Source organism: Suricata suricatta, chromosome X (assembly GCF_006229205.1).
Source record: "Suricata suricatta isolate VVHF042 chromosome X, meerkat_22Aug2017_6uvM2_HiC, whole genome shotgun sequence".
NCBI classification, from domain to species: domain Eukaryota; kingdom Metazoa; phylum Chordata; class Mammalia; order Carnivora; family Herpestidae; genus Suricata; species Suricata suricatta.
Window position 1 is genome coordinate 76483678 of NC_043717.1, and position 24289 is coordinate 76507966.

A 24289-nucleotide genomic window follows, 5' to 3' on the forward strand; every position below is an offset into this window, starting at 1 on the left:
GGCATATTGAACATCATTTTGTCTTAGGCCTCTGTGGTACGTGCAAGGCTTACTAAAGTGGGGGTTCTGGTGGGTAAAAGAGGCAACAAATGACTAACACACAACAGGTTACACTGTCATGGAGATGTGCTTAGAATGCCACCAGGAACAAACGCAGAAGGAGCCTGTAACTAAGAGTGGGGTTGAAATGGGTAAGAAGAGACTTAAAAGAGCAGGTAAATTTTCAGCAGAAGCTTGAAAAATGGATAAGAGTTTTCCAGGCTGGCCAGGTGGGGATGGGTATTCCAGGCAGGCCCATGGAATGGCGTGGGACATGCAAAGACCCATAGGGCCAAGACACTTTCCTATAGTTGGGAAGAACAGAATTTCAACTATGGGGAAGACAAATGAAAGTCTGGAGAGGTGGGGTCCAGATTGCCAAGGCTCTGTGAGCTGTGGTAAAGAGGTGGATTTTACACTCAAGAAGATTCCAGGGGCGCCTGGGTGGCTCAGTCGGTTGAGTGTCCGACTTCAGCTCAGGTCATGATCTCACGGTTTGTGGGTTTGAGCCCTGCGTCGGGCTCTGTGCTGACAGCTCAGAGCCTGGAGCCTGCTTCGGATTCTGTGTCTCCCTCTCTCTCTGATCCTCCCCTGCTCACACTGTCTCTCTTGGTCTCTCAAAAATAAATAAAAAACCTAAAAAAAATAAACATTAAGAAAAAAAAGAAGATTCCAATACCTGGCAGGCATGAAGGTGGGTGGTGACAAGAAAAGACTGGTATTTAGAAAGAAACTTCTGTGAGTCAGGTGCAAAATTGTTTGGAGGAGAGAGAATACTGGAGGAAGGGAGACCAGTACTGTGTGTGTGTATGTGTGTGTGTATGTATAAAGGATGAATTCAAGAGATGTTTAGGAAGTACGACAGAGAGGGCTAAGTGACAGCCTGGATGTGTTGTGTGAGGCAGACGTTAAGTCATAGATGTTTCCTAGGATTCTGACTGGTGTCATTTAATAAGATGAGGGATCGAAGGGGAAATAGGTTTGGGGTGAGGATGTGGAGATAACAGATTTAGTTGTGGACATTTTGTGTTTGTGAGGCGCAAGATACAGCCATGTGTGTGCAGAAGGCGTCTGGCATTGAGGGCTGGAACCTCAGAAGGAGACATAGGACCTGCCAGTCCACTTCTACCCTTTTCCTCTCACAAGTCCCATGCCCTCAGAATGATGATGCCTTCCCAGTCACTACTCTCAACAGTGAATGAAGGTCAGGTATTCCCAGGATGGAATACTAGACTTTAACTGCCAATAGTCTTGTCATGTATTTGTCAGCAAGAACAATGAGGTCCTCTTTAACCATGTTCCCTGGGGAAAATATCTGTTCTTTTTCTTTTTAAGCCAAGGAATGGCAAAGGTATCTCTGGAGAATTAGAAGGAAAAGGATGACAGTAAGCTTATGACATGGTTTATGTCAGGTATATAAATGAGCTCGCTTTCTCTTTCTCTAAAAGTCGAGTTTTTCTCTACACTGACCAAGTAGTGTGTATTTTAGTGCGTATTATAAATGCCTGAGTTGAGGTATTTAAAAGAAAACATAAAGCTGAGTCAGACCTATATGGAGGAAACAAATTGACACCTAGAGGAAAAGGTGAGGTAACATTACTGCTGATTTCGCCCCAGCGTGACAATGCTTCTTCTTACCTGATGCCCCAAGGTATAATTTTTGTGTATACCAGGCACCTATTCTTGTCAATTGTCCCTGCTGGGCAAGTGATGGGAGCAAAATGTCAGTTGGCAACAGGGGTGTTAATAATGACTACAAGCTTGCAAGAAGGCATTTCATAAACTTTTTTAGCAGAGTTCACATGAAAGAGCAATTGGCAGGGGATCTGGCTTCCTGGAAGGTACCTTGCATTCAGGTGTTCAATCCTGCTGAACACTTTGATGTGAACAAATGCAGTCTCCTGGTGCTCAAGCTACTACAGAATTTCTCTTTATGGTGAAAGCAGGTTGATGTGAGTTCTGCCTCTAGAGTAATGCAGGAGAGGAAGTAGGTCTTAGTCAAGAGGCATTAGCAAGGTGACCAGTTGTCATTATATACTCTTGGTTAGCTTAACCAAAACAACACCATCTTCTTGTCAACCCACTTTGGCCTTTTTTCCCTTTGACATGAGTCTGATTTCCCTATCCAAGATTTTCCCCTGAGTTCTGGGGATAGAGGCAGGGGTTGTGGCCTAGTGGAGGTGGTTGGGTGGCTGCTGCAAAAGGGGCAATGGAGTGAGCCAACATTTTTCAGACTCTGTTCATTTGTACGTTATCTTGGCCAATGCATGTGGGGAAATTTCTCCCTACGTTGTGGATTCACAATGAAATGCCTCTGAAAAGACTTGCCGTGAAGAAACCTTTTAAAGTTTGTCCTAGCATTTCCAAAGTGTATTGGATCATAGATTCTTTTTATTTTTAATCTCTGGTCTATTAACATCCCTGTGAAATGTGGATTTTTGTAACTGATTTTAGGAAATGCTGTTAGAAACAAATAATAGGGGTAGGCTACATAACATTGTTTTTTTCCATCTCTATTGATGCAAACTTGGGGGGTGAGCGGAAACTCTTTATTTCCTCCCTGGCCTTTGTTATTGAGCACATTTCTAGAATGTCCGAATTCACTGAACTGCCTTAGTTTATATGGTTAAAGAGAAAAATGTGTCTTACTTTAATGACTAAAAACCTCTCATGACCTTGGGGTCATTACAGTGAATACCAGTGATGATGAGTGGCACTTTCCAGAACTGAGGTTTGAGATGGACAAGTTACAGGACACTGAATCTTGGATAAGACCAAGACTTCTTTTAGAACCTAACAAATTTCCTGTCATGTGCCTATTTTCTTCTCACCTGTTTCATCTAACAATGATCTGTGAGAAAATAAAAGTCATTCTGGAGGCTTGAAGGTCCTAAAGAAATAGATGTTGAGTTTATAAAGAAAAGGTATAGGAATTCCGTATGTCTGGAGGCAGTGGACTCGTGGACAGCACCACGAGTTGTCTCCTGTGTCCCGAATGGGAAAGGGAGACATTTCTGATCAGTGCTTGGTGCCCTCTGGTCCACTTGAAACCTTAAATTAATCCCAGAAGGTGAATTGATTCTAATCTTGCCCTCAGCCTGTTCCCCTTTCTAGCTTGCTCCTGTGAAAGGGGTGCAGTTGTCACTGGGAGGTGTACACAGGCTTTTACTTGTGTCTCCCAGCATTTCAGCTTTTATTCCACACTGTGTGGCCTGAGGCAATCTTACTGGTTCTTATGAAGCCTGCCCAATTAATATTGATGGAAGAGTGGATTTACATGCCTTCTCTCTTACAATACTAGGTAGGAGAAAAACTCCCCAGTTAGATATAATGTCCCTCCCCACAATACAATCAGATAAAAGGGATGCAACCACTTTGTATAAAGCCTGTTCAAACATACCCATTCTACAAACTTCTACCTTAATTCCATCAACTTTTATGTTCCTACCTCTAGTCTCTATTAGGATTTCATTGACAGACTTTGGTTTTATAACACCAGGTAGTGGAAGTTTTCCCCAGCCAGACATAGTGTCCATTCCCATAAAAACATTTAGGTAAAAGAGACACAAAGTTTTTACATGTAACCTGCTCAAACATTCCATCTTTCGTGATCCTATCAACCCTTACATTTTATTTTTTAATTTCTTTTTAAGTAAGCTCTATGCCTGACATAGGGCTTGAATTCATAACTCTGTGATCAAAAGTCATGAGCTCTACTGACTGAGCCAGCCAGATGCCCCTACCCTTACATTTTTATATTGTCTCAATCCATTGTAGCCTGAGTCAGGGCTTCACCAATGGGTTTTGGTACCACAATTAGGAGGATTTTTGTATTAATGAGTCTTGGAAACTCCCCTTTTCCACCCTCTGACCATTTTACCAACTCTTGAGCCAAGGGACCCTGGCCCTTCTGTCAATCTTTAACTTGATTAATTTGCCCAAACACTGTCCCAAATGATTGGTGGTCAGGTTTCTCATTTTAATTTTTGCCTTCTGGCTTTTTAAAGTTCTCCAAACTGGGATAGACTAGACTTATTTGGGGCCTTTTAATTGTAGGGGACCATCACAGAGTTCATTTGGTCCTCCCAGCCTTTGATAGTGTTGTATTAACATCATTAACCCTATCAATATCTGTTTTATTCATCTCATTTCTTAATAACCATTTAAGGATTTCCATCTTGTGGCATGAGTCCTGGGACTCCTCTGTTTTCTCTTTCTTTTGTTCCTATCAATATTGCTTTATTTACTTCATTCCTTAATAGCTGTTTAAAAGCTTGCACCTTTGTGGCCTCTTCCTATTCTCTTGTTAATTAACCTAATGTTTTTATTAAGACCCATGAGGGAAAGCTGAAACTGAAAATTGGCTTACCAGATTTTTTGGTTTCACAGCAGTAAGGTTATATGTGGTGCCCATGTGAAAGAGACTCCTTAACCACAGCATTTACCATTACCTGGGTACTAGGCATATATATTCAATAGGCAAATATCTCAGTCATCTTAAAGCCAGTTCCATGTACCTTGCATATGAAACATGCCCACAGCTTCATCTGGCATATTCCACTTGGCATTCATAGGGTGAATTGAGAAGTCCCCCTTCTCAGGGTAAACAGATCCTACAGTGACTTGAATCTAGTTAACCAGGCTGGTTGTTCCCTTAAGAATAACCTCCTGTGAATCTGGATCACATATGGCCGTCTCTGATGGTTCAGTCGCAAACTGTGGGTCCTGTATCAATCCAAACATGCACTTCCACTCCACAGTATTGAAAACCAAAGGTCCAGCACCTAAATTAGTGACTCCCATAATCTATTTAGCAAAGGTTCTTCAGGAAGTTGATGATACTGATCTACAAAAGGAAAAAAATTCCTTCATGCTATACTCTGTGGTTTCAATAGTTTCTTGACACATTGACTACCTTCTTGGTGACCAGAGGTCTTAATAGGGATCTTCTATTGTCCCTGTACAATTTTTACCTTCGGTTTTGAGGCTAGTGGCCCAAACTCAGATTGACCCAAATCTGAGCTTGTTTTAGCATCAAGGCCCAACCCAACACTTTTCTTTTACTTTCATTTTAATTATTATGGATAATAACCGAGGGATTGTATGTTTAGTATAGTTCTTATTATTTTGTATTTCTGTATATATCCAATGAGCTAACTCCTTCTTAAGAGCTGGGTTTACTACTGAAGTGGTTTAGAACAAGTATCCCTGAAGTATGCCATTTTGGCATGTGAGCTATTTTTTTTAATTAGCTTATTTTTTATTTTATATGTCAAGCAAAAGTTAGATACTCCATAATTCTAGTATTCATATTATGGCCTAAGGCTTACAATAAATTTTTAAAAATTTAAAAAATTTTTTTAAGTAGTTTATTGTCAAATTAGTTTCCATACAACACCCAGTGCTCTTGCCCACAAGTGCCCTCCTCCATCACCACCACCTCTTTTCCCCCCTCTCCCTCCCGCTTCAACCCTCAGTTCATTTTCCATATTCAGTAGTCTCTCAAGTTTTGCGTCCCTCTCTCTCCCCAACTCTCTTTTCCTCTTCCCCCCCCTCTGGTCCTCCATTAGGTTTCTCCTGTTCTCCTGTTAGACCTATGAGTGCAAACATATGGTATCTGTCCTTCTCTGCCTGACTTATTTCACTTCGCATGACACCCTTGAGGTCCATCCACTTTCTACAAATGGCCATATTTCATTCTTTCTCATTGCCATGTACTACTCCATTGTATATATATACCACATCTTCTTGATCCACTCATCAGATGATGGACATTTAGGCTCTTTCCATGTTTTGGCTATTGTTGACATTGTTGATATGAACACTGGGGTACATGTGCCCCTGTGTGTCAGCATGTCTGTATCCCTTGGATAAATCCCTAGCAGTGCTATTGCTGGGTCATAGTGGGGTTCTACTGATAGTTTTCTGAGGAACCTCCACACTGTTTTCCAGAGTGGCTGCACCAGTTTACATTCCCACCAGCAGTGTAGGAGAGTGCGCATTTCTCCACACCCTCGCCAGCATTTTTAGCTGAAGGCAAAATAGCCCCAGAGGGCTAAAGAGAAACTTTTGCCCCTCTCTTAACTACCTAGAATTTGAATTGAAATTTTTCAATTTTCAAGTTTTTCAAAATGAGAGTTTTTGCCAGAGATAAATTTTATCTGAGGGATCCTTCTGTATGGCAGGGCAAATACCTAAGTGCTAAACATGTGCTCTTCTTACTGTTCTGTGAATCACCCTTGGGAACCCCAGAGCTCTATCCCATTCCTTAGGTCAGGAAGGCATATATACTTCATTTTACCATTCTGTCTTTGAACCTCTCATGTATGTCGGGTTTCTGTATGTATAAAATTAAGTTTGATTTTCTTCTTTGAATCTATCTCATGTCAATTTAATTCTTAAACCAGCCAGAAGAACCTTTGGGGGGTAGAAGAAAAAAATTCATCCCCAATACTATCATTTCTAAATTCCATTGCTAACTTTTACCTTTAGTAACTGATCACAGTGCAGCTGAAGTTTTACACTGTGGGTGACTAGGTAGCTATCCAGTGATCAAAGGCTCATCATCCCCTGCCCTTTTATCCTTTCTTTTTCCAAATCACATATTTCCATGATTCAGGGCTCTTTTAGCAAATCCCATTTCTCTGATGCCCACTAAGGGCTTCAGAACTCAATGTGTGGGTGTGCTGAGAATTTCTCCCCATGCCACAAATTCTCCATCACCAGCTGGGTGTCCTATAATTCAACCCAATTCTGACACTACTGGGAGATAATCTTAGATTCTGCAGATTAAGGGCTCAGTCCCACAAGACTACCCTCTTTTCCCCCACGTTAAATGTCAGTAGCAAGTTCAGGTTGTTACCTGTGCTTCTGACTGATTAGTTATAGGTAAGGGACTCCCACAACCTCCTTTTTGGGTTCAATTAATTTGCTAGAGTGACTTACAGAACTCAGACATTTCAGTTACCAGATTATTGGCTTATTATAAAAAGATATAACTCAGAAACAGCCAGATGGAAGAGATGCATATAGAACAAAGTATGGGGACAGGGTGCAGAACTTCCATACCCTTTCCAGGTGCACACACCATTGTCCCAGAATCTCCATGTGGTCATTGACCTGGAAGTTCTCCAAAACCTGTCCTTTTGGGGTTTTGGGGAGGCTTCATTACCTAGTCATGATTGATTAAACTCATTGGCCACTGGTGACTGAACTCAATCTTCAGCTCTTCTCCCTTCCATGGTGGTTGAGAGGTGGGACCAAATGTGGCAACCCTCTAGTTACCTGGTTGATTTCCCTGGCAACCAGCCTCCGTCCTTAGGTGGGGTCAAAAGTCACCTTCTTAACACAACAAAAGACACCGTTGTTCTCACTCTCAGCCCTTAAGAAGTTCTAGGGCTTTTAGGAGCTCTGTGCCAGGAATGAGAAGGCTAAATACACATTTCTTATTATAAATCATAATATCCAAGGAGGCACTTCCGCATCCTTCTTTCTTTTTGTCCTTGATTCAGAATAGTTAAGTTAGCTTTGGTAATCAATTGTTCAGAGGAATAGCCTTGTTCTTTCATTTCCTTGGTTAGCGATGCTTTTTTGAATGAGGAGTTATTTACCTCCTTCCCATCAATTCCTTTAATAATGTGAGATGCTACAAAAATAATTCAGAACTAACTCTTTAAATGGCTTCCTGGGAGCCTATGTGTGTGTTTGTCTCTTTCCTCCCTCACCTAACTGCTTCCTCTCCTAGTCCTCTATAGCCAGAGAAGGCCCTCTCTCCACTCTGGACCCTTTGGGTTGATCCATAAGTGAGCTTTGTGTGCACTGTCAAGAAGTAGTGGCAAAGCTGTGGACTGAAAATAGAGCGAAGAAAAAGAAAGCATAAAAAGGCAAAAGCGGGGGTCTTACGTGGAGAAGGCATTATTCTGTTTCTCACATCGGATTCCCTTGCAGTTGTTTGGTTCATCGATCGCTCTGGTTTCATAATAAAAGTAAAGCTGGTTCAATCCGTTGGCAAAAGCCAGCAGTACCAGGCAGTAGATAAAGAGGAATTTGAGGATATCAAGTAGCATGCGCCCCAAAGAGATCTGCAGAGGCCCTAAGTGGGAGTTGGCTGTGAACAAGGATATGAGACGCAACGAACTTAAAATGTTGGATATTGCAAACAGTGCTTCTGCAATCAGAGTCGGATGCCACATTTCCCATTCTTCCCTTGGACGAGAACCATTATACTGAAAGAAACAAGTGCACAAGGTGAGAGGTACAGTGAGCATTTTAAACTTTTTCTTCTTTTCTCCTGTCTGCATCCAAGTAAACCCACCAAGGTAAGCATCAAACATTCATTTATACAACAGACTCCATGCATGGCACTCTTTGTCTCTCCCCCACCATCAATATATGATGTTAATAACTCTCTTCCTCCCACTCTCATATAAATATATTTCCTGCATATACACAGAGAAAAATGAAAATTTGAGCCATCATCTGTAGTAACCACCTGTGGTTTATCAACAGACGTTTTCTAACTGAGAGTTTACCAGATCGTTGGGGAGTGTCACTGGAACAGAGCCATTGGTATGCCCAAGGTAGTGGGGACAAATTACTCTGCTTCTTAATGAGATTTCAAATCAGATTTGCCTTCCCAATCCCCCATTTTCTTCTGAGCACCAAGTGCAACCTGTAGTTACTGAAGGGCAAGGGACAGTTTCAGCTTCCTCAGTGTGCAATGTTCTTCCTGAGTTCCTTGCCGATTTGTAGTCTGGGACTGCTAGAGCAACCTTAGAGGGTCATTACTCAGTTTTCTGCTGAATTTCAGCAGTCTATAATGTATTTCATAGGGTTGCAAATAGCATGTCAACCTTCCAGGTAGTGAATTTAGTACAGCTACACATGGTGGTATATGCATGTATTTTATTGTTCCTTTGATAGCCCTACAAGCTTGTTCAAGTTCTAGTACAAAAGAAGAAAATGAAGGGAAAAAAGCCAGTGTTTCTGTCACTGGTTCCCCATTTTTGAGCCTTATCCTGGACTTCCAGCTCCTGGAACATTGGAAGTTTCTTTATAGAAAGATGGCTTTATTGTGGGACCTTAGGTCCAAACGAGGCTTTGTCAACTTAAAACTGCCTGTATCTCTCAATTTCACCACGGAATGAGGATAATATCTACTCTTATCCACTGCATACATTTGTGATTATGTATCCATAACGTGAGAATGTGTGTACTCCATAAGGACTGATGTTATGGAAATATAAGAATTTGCTTATTACCTTCACCAAGACAGAACTAGATTTTGCCTGGAATTCAATCTGAAGCATATTGCCTTGAGCTCTCATCTAAATATCACAATTTCTTAGGACTAGATGTAAACAACTTTTCTGTGAAAATGTTGCATTTTGGGGCCAAATTATATTGTTAGCATTTCTAAAATGTGCTTCAGCTCCAACAACTGACAAAACTGGTGTTGTTAGAATCATTTGCGTGCTTCCAATATTCTTCACTGTCAGAGGAGTTTGGAGAAACCCTGACACACTTGTGCTTCTTTTTTGGATGAACTTTAGGTGGCTAATCCGTTTTATACACTCTTGGCCAAATTTTGTATCTCTACATTTTCCCTTCCAAAAACAAACAAACAGAAACACACCACATTGGCTGCATCACTGTGAGGGGTGGGCATTACCATGTCTGTTTTATAAGTGGAGGAGCTGAGGTCCAGATAGGCACAGTGACTTGCTTAAGATCACACAGCAAGCTGGTGACAGAGCCAGGACTAAAACTTGAGATCTCTATATACTCAGTCTGGCATTATCTCTATTAAATGTTCACTCAAATGGTTGGTTGATATCACAGCACATATGTTAGATAGGCCTTTATTTTTTTTTGTTTTAATATTTTATTGTCAAATTGTTTTCCATACAACACCCAGTTAGATAGGCCTTTAAAAGTTTTGAACTATATGTGAGAGATGGAGACTGCTGATAATGAAACAGACCTATGTTTTAAAACTGGAAATTATCAACTGGAACATGCACAGCTAATAGTTCAGGATTTTCTCCCTCTGCAATCACAACTGTAAACATAGGGAAGTCTGCTTCCCATGGAACAGTGTGTCTGGATTTGCAGAACATTCAGAAGTGTGAAAAGTGATTCCTATGGCAAATCTATGTTTTGGATATACTTCTTTGGAGGAAGATATTATAAAATATGATAGCAGGGAATAAACTTGGAACTCATTTAGCATCAGGGTCGAGCTCATTTAGCATAAAGGTCAACAAACTTTTTTCTGTCAAGGGTGAGATAGTAGATATTTTTGGCTTGGTGGGCTATATGGTCCCTGTCACAACAACTCAACTCTTTCCTGTAGAACTGACAGTGAATAAGTGAATAAGTGGATATGGCAGCAAGCCATAGTTTGATGGTCCCTGGACTAACACAAGTGGTTTTCAAATTGTGTTCCTTGAAGCCTGAAGTTCCAATAGAGGCAACTGGTAGTCACTGTGGGAGCCATAAAGGAGGCCTGAAAGATGGAGTACTCAATCCAAATTCAGTCTTTGAGCTTTTCAATATACTGAAGTTCTGAAAAAGTTTTAACTTCAAGATGTGAATTCATGGAAAAAATTAAAAAGCTGATAGCCACTGATCTAGCCCAATCTGCTTATTTTTCAGAGGCAGACTCTAAGCTCAGAGAGGTGCAAGGATGACCTATGGTAATCCGTCTTGTGTCAGAGCAGGGATTACATTCAGGTTTATGGGTTTTTGAGTTAGTGATACTAGGAGGCAAGTGATTTTTCTTATATTCTTTTAGATAAAAAGCAGATTGAAAATTGACCTCCATGTCTTTCAGAAGGGTGTAAATCCACTCTGTCAATTCAAAATCAAAATATGAGGAGCACCAGCTAAATGTGGGGATTTAACAATAATATGGATGGAGGGGGAAATTGTGTCTTCAGCCAAGTACTGGTTGAAGAAAAGACCACAATTCAATGAGTATCAAAATTCAAATTTAGTTTGAATATATGGAAGTAAGGTAATGGGATAAATCTAAGTGGTACCATCCTAGAAGACAAAAGGTCAATTATTTTCCATTTGTAAGGTTGTCTAGGGTCACTGAAGGCCAATCTTTTGTGCATTTGTTCCTTTTGAGTACTTTCGTATGTATCTTTTCATTTCTGTTGTTGCAGACCATGTGCAGTGGAGTGTATATATCATTGACAATTGTTTTTGCTCTAATAAACGATATTCTTTGAGGTCAGCTTATCCCATGGCATTTCTGTACTGCCTTAGTACAACAGTGATCTGAAGTGTTTCAAGGAGCCTAGGGACCAGCTTTTGTGGCTTTACTTCATAGAGGTTGTCTCAGCCTACTTGGTGAAGTTCATTTCAGACTAATGTGCCTCTGCGGATGAGAGGACCAGACTGTGTATTTGCAATTTCTCATTGCAAATCCAAATGTGCATTGGCATGTCATGCTTTGACGATTCTCCTTGTTTTGAGAAGAACTCCAACTTCTTGGCAAATGTCTCCCTTGAGTTAAGTGTTTGTCAGTTGAGGGGCGTTTAGTCAGCCGAGTATAGCTGATTTATCTTTACACTCTGTGGTGGGGAAGTTCTAGCTCCTTTGAACCTTTGCCAGTGAAACTGGACAGGCTATTAAATGATCTAATGTTGGGCATCTATAGATAAATTTTTACATCCATAAGAGAAATCTTTTTCTTGATCGTTTATTCTAAACTTTTCTGTTTAAACTAAACCAACCAATTTCTAGATTGATCTAGAACTATTGTCCCTCCAGTGTATAAATACCACTTCCAAAGGAAGAGATTTTTTTAAGGCAATAGTGTTACTTAGCAGAGTGCCAGAATGACATGGATTTCATCCAGGCATATTAACCAGAGATTCAAACATTTTCCTCACCAGCTTTTTCTCGTAAGGAAGTTGTAAGTCAATGTTAAATGATCACCACAAGTATAAGGCATACTCTTAGGATTCTTTCAAAAATGTTTCATGACTGCATTCAATATTCATGCTCCACGTAACTAACTCTTAAGGTCTTAAATTTTATGCAATATGCATATTAGGGATATAAAAATAAGTTGTTGGAGATTTGGGGGACAGCCATATTCCCATTCTAAAACTCCTTAATGTGGGATTTAGTGCCAAAAAATATGACTGACTAGACAATCTTGGAGACTGAATTGTCAGCTTTTCCTCATGCTAGAGAAGTTCAACTCAGGGTAGGAGCACAGCCATTCTATTATCTAATAAGCACAAAATCTGAACTCAGAGCCTGTGACTACCCAATGTGAGATGTTGGACATGAAACTATTTTTCAGGATAATGTAGGCTGTACATTGTGTGGGAAAAGCATAAAGGGTATGTATGTGTGTGTGTGTGTGTGTGTGTGTGTGTGTGTACATTATCTGAATTGGCAGAGAGGCATAAGTTGAGTGTGATACTCAAAAGGCTGGATTTATAACAGCTTGAATGATCATCCTGGTGCTGGAAGTAATGAGGGAGGCAGAGATGATTAAAGATCTCTGTCTCCTGCAGTGAAATTTCTAGGGTTCTGTTACCTGTCATATAAAGGACACTTGAGGGAAGTGTGAATACTTAGCCTTGAGAAGAAACAACTCAGCAGGTTAGAGAGAAATAACTTCACATCGGAAGCACTATTATGGAAAAGGAGCAGCTTTGTTCTGTTTGACCCCACAGGGAAGAAGGATTATTAATGGATGTGTCACAGGGAGAATAATATTAGAAAAACATAAAGTAGCACTTTTTAATAAGGTGACAAGGGTGGATAGAGGCTTTTGGAGATTGTGAATCCAGTGAGTTTCCTATCGCTGACCTATGAAAGGGTCGGTGGGACATCTTCTTGGCAAGGATACTGTAGAGAAGATTTAAACACTGACTGGATGGGTGGATGGCTGAAGACCCTTCTACTGGCAGAGTTTAAAAGCTAAAAATTCATTTGTAAATTGCTCTATTCTCCACTTTCTTTGCTTAGGTGGACACTGCTTACAAACTATTGAAAGAATGTCAGTTTATATGGTACTTTCCCACATGGATTGGACTATCATAAGCACTTTTACCCTAAGCTCTGTATGCTCCCAGTGCTAAAGCTGAATGTAACCCAAACCATTGCTTAAGAAAAATGGCAGACATTCCAAGTTACCTTTACATAGGCCACAATCTTCAAGGAAATGGTTGCCAGGTAGAGTGAGTTCATTGCAAAATCCATCAGGTTCCACCAGTCATGGATATATTCAGTAAATCCACCATCCCACATTTCCTTAATCTCCCCCCAAATGAAACCTAAAGAATGGAGGCAAGAGGTTTATTTCTAGACAGGGTCAGAATAGTCATCTTAGTACAATTCTCCCAAGTAAAGGCAGATGGAAACAATGAATGAACTGAGATCACTGAAGTGAAGCCCACAGAGATGGTAGTAATAACATAGCTCTTTTCTTTCCTACTTCACCTCTCAGTTGTGAACCTGCCAAACCTGATAGGCTTTGTCTGAAGATGCCCATACATTATACTTTTCTGGGTGCTCCTCACTTTCAGTGCTGTTATTATAGTTATTGGGATGTTGTTGCAATTTTGGAGTGCCTGATTCTACCCTCTTCCCATTTTGAAGTAGGAAATTTATTAATTGCATTAACAGATCCATTAGGTCAATATCCCCCTGTAGTCCTTAGTTTCTATCATGTGCTAGAGGGAAAACTCAGTAAGTTTTACGGTGAGCTACTTGACCATCAACCAAATTACTGGATTTTGAGGCTGAATCTAGGCAATGTGGCCAAAAATTATTTATTTATTAATTTGTTTATTTATTTATTAATACTTTTTTACAGCGAGAGAGAGAGAGAGAGAGAGCAAGTGATTGGGGGAGCGGGGAAGAGGGAGGGAGAGAAAGAATCCCAAGGAGGAGCCATGCTCAGCATGGAGCCTGACATGGGGCTCGATCTCATGACCCTGGGATCATGACCTGAGTTGAAATCAAGATTCAGCTGCTCAACTAACTGAGCCACACAAGCGGGGGCCCAAAACAATTTAGAATCCTCTTTTCTCCTTTATTCTTTCACTGTGTGTATGCAGGTTTTGTGGAATTCTGTCTGGTGACATAGATGTCTCCTGAAACTTAGAATTGGGAAACCAGTAAAAGATATGACTGTAGGAGTGCTTCTCCGACTTTAAAGTGCATGTCAATCACCCAGGGATCATGTTGAAATGCAGATTCTGATTCCATAAGTCCAGAGTGAGACTTGAGATTTTGTATGTCTAACAAGTTCCCAGGTGCTGATGCTGACATTGGTGATTTGGGTATTACAGTTTGAGTAGTAAGAACTCGGTGGATAGTGGTGCATTGGAGGGTCCAGTGCAATCTAACTATGCTTAGAGACTACTGGTAAAGTTACTTTTACCGTGGAATTTGTGAATTTCCTAAGTTCCCCTCCTGATTGTGGAATCTGTATCTATATAGGATGTAGACCCTGAATAATACTGGGATCGTGTGGAGTAGCCACAAGAAATCAGCAGATACAAGTGCCCTTGAGTTATAGGAAGGGCTTTGAATAGACTGATCATCACTTGCCCTCCCTAGCTTACCTGAAACCCATTCTGATTGATACTTGGCTTTCTTTCTAAACCAACTGACAGGCAATTTCTTGTCTTTGAAGATGTTAGGTTAGCAGAATTAAGCCCTGGATTCACTGCCAATCTCACTGTGGACCATGAAATACTCAGTAACCAGAGCCTGGAGAGGAAGGCACCAGATTTCTGAAACTCCCCACAAAGGGCTTCCCCACGTCACAAAAAGATGTCTTAAATCAGGGTCAGCCCAACTGCCTATTCCAGTACTTTATTTAAACAGGGGCAGTAGGCACTCTGACCATAGCTTTTGGTTTCTTTGACTCACCGAGAACCCAAGGCAATATCATCCATTCTACGACAGTTGGCGGAGGCCCCTGTACATGAAGGTCTGTCCTGACGATGTGCTGAGAAGCCAGGAGAAGCATGAAGAGGAAGGTCAGATATGATGCTGTGTGACAGATAAACTTGATAAAGGGTTTCTTGATGAACAGCCCAAGGTTGCTCCTGGGTGAGATCAGATAAGCAATAGACAGCATGGGAAAGAGGAATCCAATGGTCATGCAGGTAAGAAGCTTGACTACCCAATGTTTTCGTCGCCATCCAGGGAAGCCGTCATACCACAGAGTGGCAAGTAACTGTTGGCAATTAGGCTGAGCAACAAACTGGAAAAAAAAAAGAGAACAAGTTAGGCATCTTAGGTGTCCAGGGGGATTTCTACATTCATAATACCTCTCCTAGTTTATAGCCAGCTACATGGCCAATCCCCAGAAGAGGCCTGTTTTCCAGGTTTCCATGAATGGATTTAACCCCCAAGATAGCTCTATGTGTCATGCTATAAGACTAGGTTTTCCTTAGGGTTATTTATTTCATATATTTTTATTTTGTGCTTTGACATGCTTCTCTATTCTTCTTCCCATCATCTTAGAGAAATGGTTCTCAAACCTTGCCTCTGGATCAGAATCATCCAGTGCATATTAAAAACTTAAGATTGCCAGGGGTGCCTGGGTGGCTCAGTCGGTTAAGCATCGAACTTCAGCTTAGATCATGATTCTCTCATGGTTCATGAATACGAGCCCTGTGTGGGGTTCTGTGCTGACAGTTCAGAGCCTGGAGCCTACTTCAGATTCTGTGTCTCCCTCTCTCTGACACTCCCCCACTTGTGCTCTCTCTCTCAAAAATGAATAAACATTAACAAAATTCCGATTCCCAGGTCACACCAAACACTGACTAAATGAACATCTCTGGGGAGTAGAGTCTGGGCAGCTGTTTTACAAAGTTCTTTGGGGAATTTACTTGTCTCTTAGTGGAGAGTCATGGGGATATTTTATTTCAAATTGGTTCACTTTTACTCATTCCCCTAGCTTACGTGAGGTCATCAACAAATGTGCACTGTGTTTGGGCAAACACAAACTGTCATGGAATAAGCTCATGCCTGTGGCTATGGCTTGGAATGGAAATGAGTTCCCTTTTTGATTTTCTCTTTCTTCCCCTTTGGTTTTGAGCACATCTTGTTTGACTAGCAGTGAATCAGCTTGCTGCTTTGCCATCTATTAACACCCTCTCAAGTCTAGACATGCAAAGGAAGAAAAAATATTTGGGGGTCCAAATTACAATATTCTGTACTAACCCAGCTGGGATTTTACTTAAAGGCAATCTACGAAGTGTCAGTGATTAATAGTTAAAAAATCATCATTGCAAGTCATCATCAAGCTGCTACTTCCTGGTACACAACTCAATAGGGAGCTCAACTGTCAGCCATGGTTTTAAATATTGCCTATATTTGACTGTTTCAGCTTGTCATGGGAAAGGTTAAATAGAGCTGCACCATGTAACTTACACAAAAGAGATAAAATTCTTCCATTATTTACCTAACACCCCAGGTCCCACCAAAACCATTCTGCTCTTCCTTGTGCACATCTTCCAATCTCCCTTGTAGTGAGATGCAGCTGCATGCCTAACTTCTTAACGGGAGGTGCAGAGAAATGATGAGTGGTACTTCCAGCCTGGCCTATAGAGGTCTCCCATGTGCAATCCTCCATGTTCTCTTCCCCTTCTGGCTGACTGGAATGTGGTAACTCAGGATGACCTAGGAGTTTCTGTCAGCTTGTGTCCCTCAGTGACCATATAGAGAACTATCAGGCTGATACCTGTCTTGGACTGTTACATGACTGAGAGGATTCTACCATGTTTTAGCCATTATATATTTGGGGGTCTAGACTACCCTCAAGCACTTAACTGTTATGAAACTACCAAAAATAAGCTCTAAAGTCTTTTTATCATGTGATCTCATTTTCTTCAAAGGTGCTTGTGATCCCCAACGTGTCCTGTGTCACACAAGACACAATCCTGTAGTCCCTTTCTACTCTTCTTGGCATTATAGACTTTGCTTGAGGCTGGGATGAAAAAGTCCCAAAAAATAATGTACAGAAAAGTAGAAGGGTAAAGCAAGATGTTTGGATACAGTGGGAAAAGCACTGGGAGTACGCAGTCTAGTTAGGGAGATGGATGTAAAAAACAAGATGGTTATAAAACAGTATAGTAAGTGCTTAAATTTAAAATGGATATGACCAGGGGTGCCTGAGTGGCTCAGTCTGTTAAGCGTCTGACTTTGGCTTAGGTCATGATCTCAGTGTCTGTGGGTTCAAGCACTGCATTGGGCTCTGTGCTAACAGTCAGGAGCCTGGAGCCTGCTTCAGATTCTGTCTCTCTCTCTGCCCTTCCCCTGCTCACAACCTGGCTTGCTCTCTCTCTCTCTCTCTCTCTCTCTCTCTCTCTCTCTCTCTCTCAAAAATAAATAAACATTAAAAGAATTTTAGGGGTGCCTGGGTGGTGCAGGCAGTTGAGCATCCAACTTAGGCTCAAGTCATGATTTCATGATTCGTGGGTTGGCGCTCCATGTCAGGCTTTGCCTGCTCTGGATTCTCTGTCTCCCTGTGTTGCTCTTTGCCCCTCCACTGCTCATGCTCTCTCTCACTCAAAGATAAATAAACATAAAAAAATCTATAAAAAAATTAAAGGGTATGAACAAATCATAATGGGAACACAAAGGAGAGCAAATCTGGATAGCCAAGGCTCCCTGGGGGAAGTGATACCTGAATGGAGCTTTAAATAATGTGTAGAAAGTAGTTAAGTGTAGGAGAGGAGAGGGTGAAAAAAGTGAACAGCCAAAGCATAAGGGATAACATGACTAAAGGCATAGAGGTTAAAAAAAGAACATGACTTATATGAGGAACTAGAGCAGTCTGAGGTGCTTGTAACTTGAAATGCAATGCCATGAATGGCAAGAAGTGGGGCTGGAGAGGTAGACGGGGGTTAAAGAATATTAGAATGATAACTTTTGGCTATTGTAAATAGTATGACTCATTTTAAAAGAGATGGGGAGCCATAAGTGATATGTTCATGTATATGAGTATGTGTGAGTGTGTGTGTGTTTAGAACAGTATAGTAGACTAGATAAGACCTTCCACAATATACTCTACATTGGTTCTCTTTGTTCTTCAATGTTTTCATCTAAAGAATGGAGATAACAACCGTATCTACCAGCTACAGTTGGTGTGAGAAGATCACTTATTACATCCGAAGCACTTAGAACTATGCCTAGCACATAGTAAGGGCTCATTTCAATCTTAGCTGCATATATTATACATGTGATAGGATCAGACTTAGACTTTATAATGATCCTTCTGGGTGTTGAATGGGAGAAGAATTGGGGACAGAAAGTGGGCAAAACTCGAGGCAGGAAGACCAGTTAGCAATCCGGTATACCATGATTGTGACTTGGACTAAGGTAATGACTGGAAATGGAGAGACGTGCTCAGGTGCAAAATATAGTGAAGAGGTGGCAAGTGACAGGATATGGTGATAAATGGGGAGTGAAGTTATGGATGGGGATTGAATGTATAGGGGAGGGGGGCTTCTCTTTGGGGAAATTGGTAGATATTACTGTCATTATCTGAGAGTGGGAACACTGAAGCTGGGACAGCTTTATGGAGATGCATGCACTTTTAGACTTGCTGAGTTAGATTTGTCTGTGTGACACTGAATGGAGACATTTTGGTTAATGTACTGATATTCTATAGCAGGGGTTGACGAACATTTTCTGTAAAAAGCTAAGAAGTAAATATTTGGGGCTTTGCAATCCATATAGTTCCTGTAGATACTACTCAACTGTTTTGGTGCAAACTCAGCCATAGACAAGTTGTAAATATGTAAATGAACGGGTGTGGCTGCGTGCGTGCCAATTAAACTTTAGTTGTAGTTTGCCAACCCCTGTACTATGATACTGCTCCTTGCTGCTTCCAGAACCAAACAAATATTTGGACCACTTCTGCAACGGTCCTTTCATGTATCCCTAAGAACTCTGACCCCAGAAATCAGTGTCCCTTACATAAAAAGTGCAGAGGTGAAGCTTCTTTTAATAATGGATATTATCGTCCAACCTTTATCTTCAATGTGGCTGCTCTGATTTTTGATTAGGCCGAGGATGGTAATTTTAAAGTTTGGACAGGGTTTTATTTTCTATTTTTATATCTTACAAGAGTAGAGTCGGGTGGTGTGGATTCTGGCAAAACAAACTGCAATTAGAATATTTGTAAAGGAAGTTTTTATGAAGCCACCATGTAGTATCGAAGCCCAAAACATCTGTGAGCTTTGAAAGCACAATCCTAATTCCTGTTTGGATACTGAAGTTCAAATTTGACAGGTTATTTAATCAATCTCTACTTGATTTCAAGAATGCCTCAGAAGGAGAGATTGCAGGAAAAACAGTGGAGTGCGTAAGTGTTGTCTGCTTTATTGCCCTAAGAGCCAAGCTGTACAGAGCCTAGAGTGGTAGTTTTTAATTTTGATGAAGAACAATTTGTGTTTTATTTTGTTGCTTGTGCTGCTGCTGCCATCTCTAGAAAACCATTACCCTATCCAAGGTCACAAGGATTTGTGTCTATGTTTTCGTCTCCAAGTTTGATAATGTTAGCTCTTATAGTCAGATCTTTGATCCATTTTGAATTAACTTTTGCATATTGTATGAGAAAGGGGTACAACTTCATTCATTTGTCCCAGCACTATTTTTTGAAAAGGCTACTATTTCCTTATTAAACTGTTTTGGCATCCTTTTGGAAAATCAACTAACCATAAATATAAGGGGTTATTCTGGACTCTTAATTCTAGTCCATGTATCAATGAGTCTATCCTTCTCTTGTTCCTGATTTTAGGGGACAAGCTTTCAGTTGGTCTCCATGAAGTGTGATATTAGCTATGGCTTTATCATAGGTGGCTCTTACCAGGTTATGGAAGTTCTCATCTGTTTTCTGAAGGTGTTTTTAATCATAAAAGGATTTTGTCAAATACGTTTCCTATGTCACTTGAAATGAATATGTGTGCTTTTCTCCCTTCCTTCTATGAATATAATGTAATACATTGATTGATTTTATTATGTGAATCACTCTTATACTATTGAGATGAATTCCACTAGGTCATGGTGTATAATCCTCTTTATGTATTTCTGGATTCAGATTGCTTTTTGTTAAGCCGATTGTTTGCCTCAACTGCTATCCACTGTCTTAGGCAGCCACGGTGTTAAACAATTGCTGCTGAATTTTTCAACAAATACCCTTAGGGAAAGGGCTATTGGTGCTGAGTCATATTGCATAAAGATAAGCTCTGTAAATGGAGCTTTTCTAGGAAGTTGCCAGACAGGTCATATAATGACAGTTTCCTGGGGATGTGTCTTTTGGGGGGAGATGGAAAGCCAACCTTTTCCTTGCAATGACTGCTAAGCTGTTACTTTTCACAGTTGCTGTGGTTCCAAGGCTGTTGGTTTTCAAGACTACTGTGGGCCTGGGTAAAGGGGGATAGGAATAGGCAGGTTAAAATATCACGAAAATTGCTGTTCTTACCAAGATTCAGCTGTTTTTCTTGAATACATGCTCCTCTGGTTGTTGCAAGCCTTTGATTAATTTTCAGAGTTGTGAAAATATTTATTTGGAATATTTTTCCTATGCCTTATTGCTTTTTTGAAGAAGTGGATTTTCAGAAGTCCTTACTTCATCATTCTGGAAGGGTTTCCCCTTGTAACTTTTTAATTTTTCATGATGTTGTATTTGGGCTGTTGGATTGTGGGTTAGTCCAAAGGATAGAGTCTTTCCCCAATGTCTTCCTCACGGGGCTTAAAAAAAAACAAAGTTTGAGCAGTATGGGAGCTTCTTAAAACGCAGAAGACTGTGTGTTGGTCAAGGACTGGGAGCATGTCTTAGTTTCCATCATATTCCAAATATTTTGCTAAATGCCTGACACAATGTAAACGCTGAATAAATATTTGTTAAATGAGTGATTGAATAAATAAGTCTGATGGAGGAATCTTGGTGGAATGCTCTCTTTCCAAATGTTTCTTTCCTTAATGTATAGAAGGGGTGAAGTGTGGTAGCTTAGACAAGTTTCCTGGGAGTTGAAATTAGGAACTACTCTTAGCATAGATTAACTACCATATATTGAGCTCTTACAATGTACCAAACATTATATCAGATTTTTCACAAATCACCTCATAGCAACCCTAAAGGAAGATATTGGTATTATTTTCCTTTTACAGATGATGAAACGGTCCAGGATCACATTCATGGTATATGGTGGGGCCAGGACGGGAGCCCTGATTTGGCTGACTCCATAGACCAAGCCCTTACACACTGCGTTTTGGCAATCTATGGATGGTGTGAACTGAGATTTGCAGAAAGCTGAATTCCCCAGTATCTACCCCATTGGCCCTCCCACAGTGATTGAAATGCTCATATCATTTATTGCTTCGGGTCAAGGTATTGAAATTATATTCATGTTTTTAGGAAGTGGTAACATATGAAACTATTAACTAACCTTAACAGTTTAAAGTTTGTGTATCCTATTAGCCAGTTAACTAGCTATAAGGGACCTGCATACCAGCAAATATGAAAAGCAATGGTCAGAAGCCCAGGTCTGGGCTTTCGAGTGGCAGCTAGGAGAGGCAGGATGGGCAGTGCATAGCGAAGGACATAGGGGAGACTCAGAAGATCTTACCTTCCTGGTTTAGCCCCAAGCCAGGTCGGCATGGGACCCACCATTTCAACCTGTCCCAATCCTGTCTTCATCAACCTGTTAGGCCCCTCACTGCAGTTATGCAATGTTTTGTGTCTCCAGTGCACGTGGGCAAGGGTTGAAAATTAATTTTTTCCTTACTGTATAGGACTTTTGGAAAAGCCCTGCCTTATTTCCTTGGACATAAAGCTTCATTTTGAATGGAGGGGCTCAATAGCTCTTTGCCCCTCAAATGAGTAATTCTTTTTCTTTTAACTTTAAAATGCTTATTATTTTTTGAGAGACAGAGACAATGTGCAAGTGAGGGAGGGTCAGAGAGAGAGGGAGACATAGAATCTGAAGCAGGCTCCAGGCTCTGTGCTGACAGCTCCGGGGCTTGAACTCACAAACCGTGAGATCATGACCTGAACTGAAGTTGGACGCTTAACCGACTGAGCCACCCAGGCATCCCAAATGAGTAATTCTTGATAGGAATAATGTCAGTTCTCCAGACAACTAGCAAACCTGTTTTGATTTTACCTCAACAGAGCTCTGACTTCATTCAGTAAGGAGAATTATTTCCCTAGCTCCTTACCAGTCTATTGTATGCGACTTTTGTTCCTACATCTATTTCTTTCTTAAAAATGTTTATTTATTTATTGAGAGGGGCGCCTGGGTGGCTCAGTCGGTTAAGCGTCTGGCTTCAGCTCAGGTCATGATCTTGCGATTCTTGGGTTCGAGCCCTGCGTCGGGCTCTGTGCTGACAGCTAGCTCAGAGCCTGGAGCCTGCTTCGGATTCTGTGTCTCCCTTTTTCTCTGACCCTCTCCTGCTCACACTGTTTCTCTCTCTCTTTCTCTTTCTCTCAAAAATAAATAGAATATTAAAAAATATTTATTTATTGAGAGAGAGAGAGAGACAGAGAGACAGAGAGACAGAGAGAGAGACAGAGAGAGAGCTCAAGCAGGGGAAGGGCAGAGAGAGAGAGGGAGAGAGAAAGAATCCCAAGCAGCCTCCGGCCTGTCAGCACACAGCCCAACATGGGGCTCGGTTACACAACTGTGAGATCATGACCTGAGGTGAAACCAAGAGTCGGATGCTTAACCCACTGAGTCACCCAGCTGCCCCTGTTCCGAAATAATCACGTGGCTTTAGTGCTTGATTCTCATGCTGAACCCAAAGCAGAAGAGAATTTGACTCGCTCATTGCTAAGGGAAGACAAGATCAACTTGATTCAATTTAGGCATTTCAACAAATATTTCTGTACACCTGCTTTGTGTCCGGTTCTGTGTGGTGTGTGGGGAGAGGGACACTACAAAAGGGACCCATGGCGATTCTGGCCTGCAGGATCTCATTGACAGACCAGCCAAACTCCCATGAAACTATTAACAAGAAAGCAGTGTTTGTGTTCAGATGCCTGCATGAGTGGGGCAGGTGGTAAGAGTGTCATGTTCTCAGATGGTTGGGGGCCACAGACTGGGGAAGGCCACTCCCTTCCAAATCAGGAGATTTTGCCAGATAAAGACATGATTTAAAAAGCCACACCCCTTTGATTTCCTGTTAACACTTCATAAAAAGAAGGGTCAGAGGGACGCCTGGGTGGCTTGGTTGGCTAAGTCTCTGACTTCGGCTCAGGTCATGATCTTAAGGTTCGTGGGTTTGAACCCCGGGTCAGGCTCTCTGCTGTCAGTGCAGAGCCAGCTTCTGATCTCTGTCTCCCTCTCTCTCTGCCCCTACCCCGTTTACACACACTCTCTCTCAAAATAAATAAATAAACATTAAAAAAAGAAAGGTCAGAATAAAATATAGTCATTCAAACTGGATCAAGTTAGTATTAGGAAAAGCTGACTACATTGTTGTGAGGCACAGCAACTTAGGAACTCAGGCCATTCACAAAAGGGACAAATTAGCAGGCACTAAAGTCAGAAGAAAAGGCTGCAGAGAATCATTAAAATGAGAGAATCTCACTTCCTTCTGGAAGCCTTCCCTGATTTCCCCAGCAGAGGCAATCACTCCTCCTTAAGCACAGACTACTTTGCTTCTTCCTTGTGGTGCCTCTTGGAGCCTGACCCATGTAACACTTACTTTATGTAGAACACGTGACTTGGCTAACTTACCATGGTAAGCTTCTTGTTTAAAAAATTATTTATTTGTTTTGAAAGAGAGAGTGAGCGAGCGTGTGGAAAAGGGGCAAAGAGAGGGAGAGAGAGAATCCCACGCAGGCTCCACACTGATGTGGGACTAGATCTCATGAACCGTGAGATTGCTACCTGAGCCGAGATCAAGAGTCACATGCTTAACCCACTGAGCTACCTAGGTGCCTCCCACCATGGTAACCTTCTGAAGGGAAGAGATAATTTTGTATGTTGTATGACATTGCATAGCTCAAAAGGCTTTGCAGACATTTACTGTACTTGTTACAGTGAGAAAGTTCTTCTCTTTGCTTTTCTGCTAAACTTGAGACCTGAATGTTTAATCCCCAGTGGGCATTTCAAACTCATAACCCAAATGGAACTTTCTCTCTCCCAAGTCTCCCAATACACACATATAGACACACACACACACACACACACACACACACACACACACACACACACTTCTCTTTTCACCGCATATTCTGTGTGCCCTC

General features: G+C 41.2%; 1 protein-coding gene across 1 annotated transcript in view; it reads right to left on the reverse strand.

Moving 5' to 3' along the window:
- Nucleotides 1–24289, reverse strand: part of TRPC5 (transient receptor potential cation channel subfamily C member 5) — a 153035-nt gene that overhangs the window by 38738 nt on the left and 90008 nt on the right. Inside the window, exons 4-6 of the mRNA XM_029930258.1 lie at nucleotides 14950–15286; nucleotides 13204–13343; nucleotides 7942–8264 (exon numbers count right to left, since the gene is read on the reverse strand). Coding sequence (XP_029786118.1) covers nucleotides 7942–8264; nucleotides 13204–13343; nucleotides 14950–15286 — 800 coding nt within the window. The remainder of the gene's footprint in view (nucleotides 1–7941; nucleotides 8265–13203; nucleotides 13344–14949; nucleotides 15287–24289) is intronic.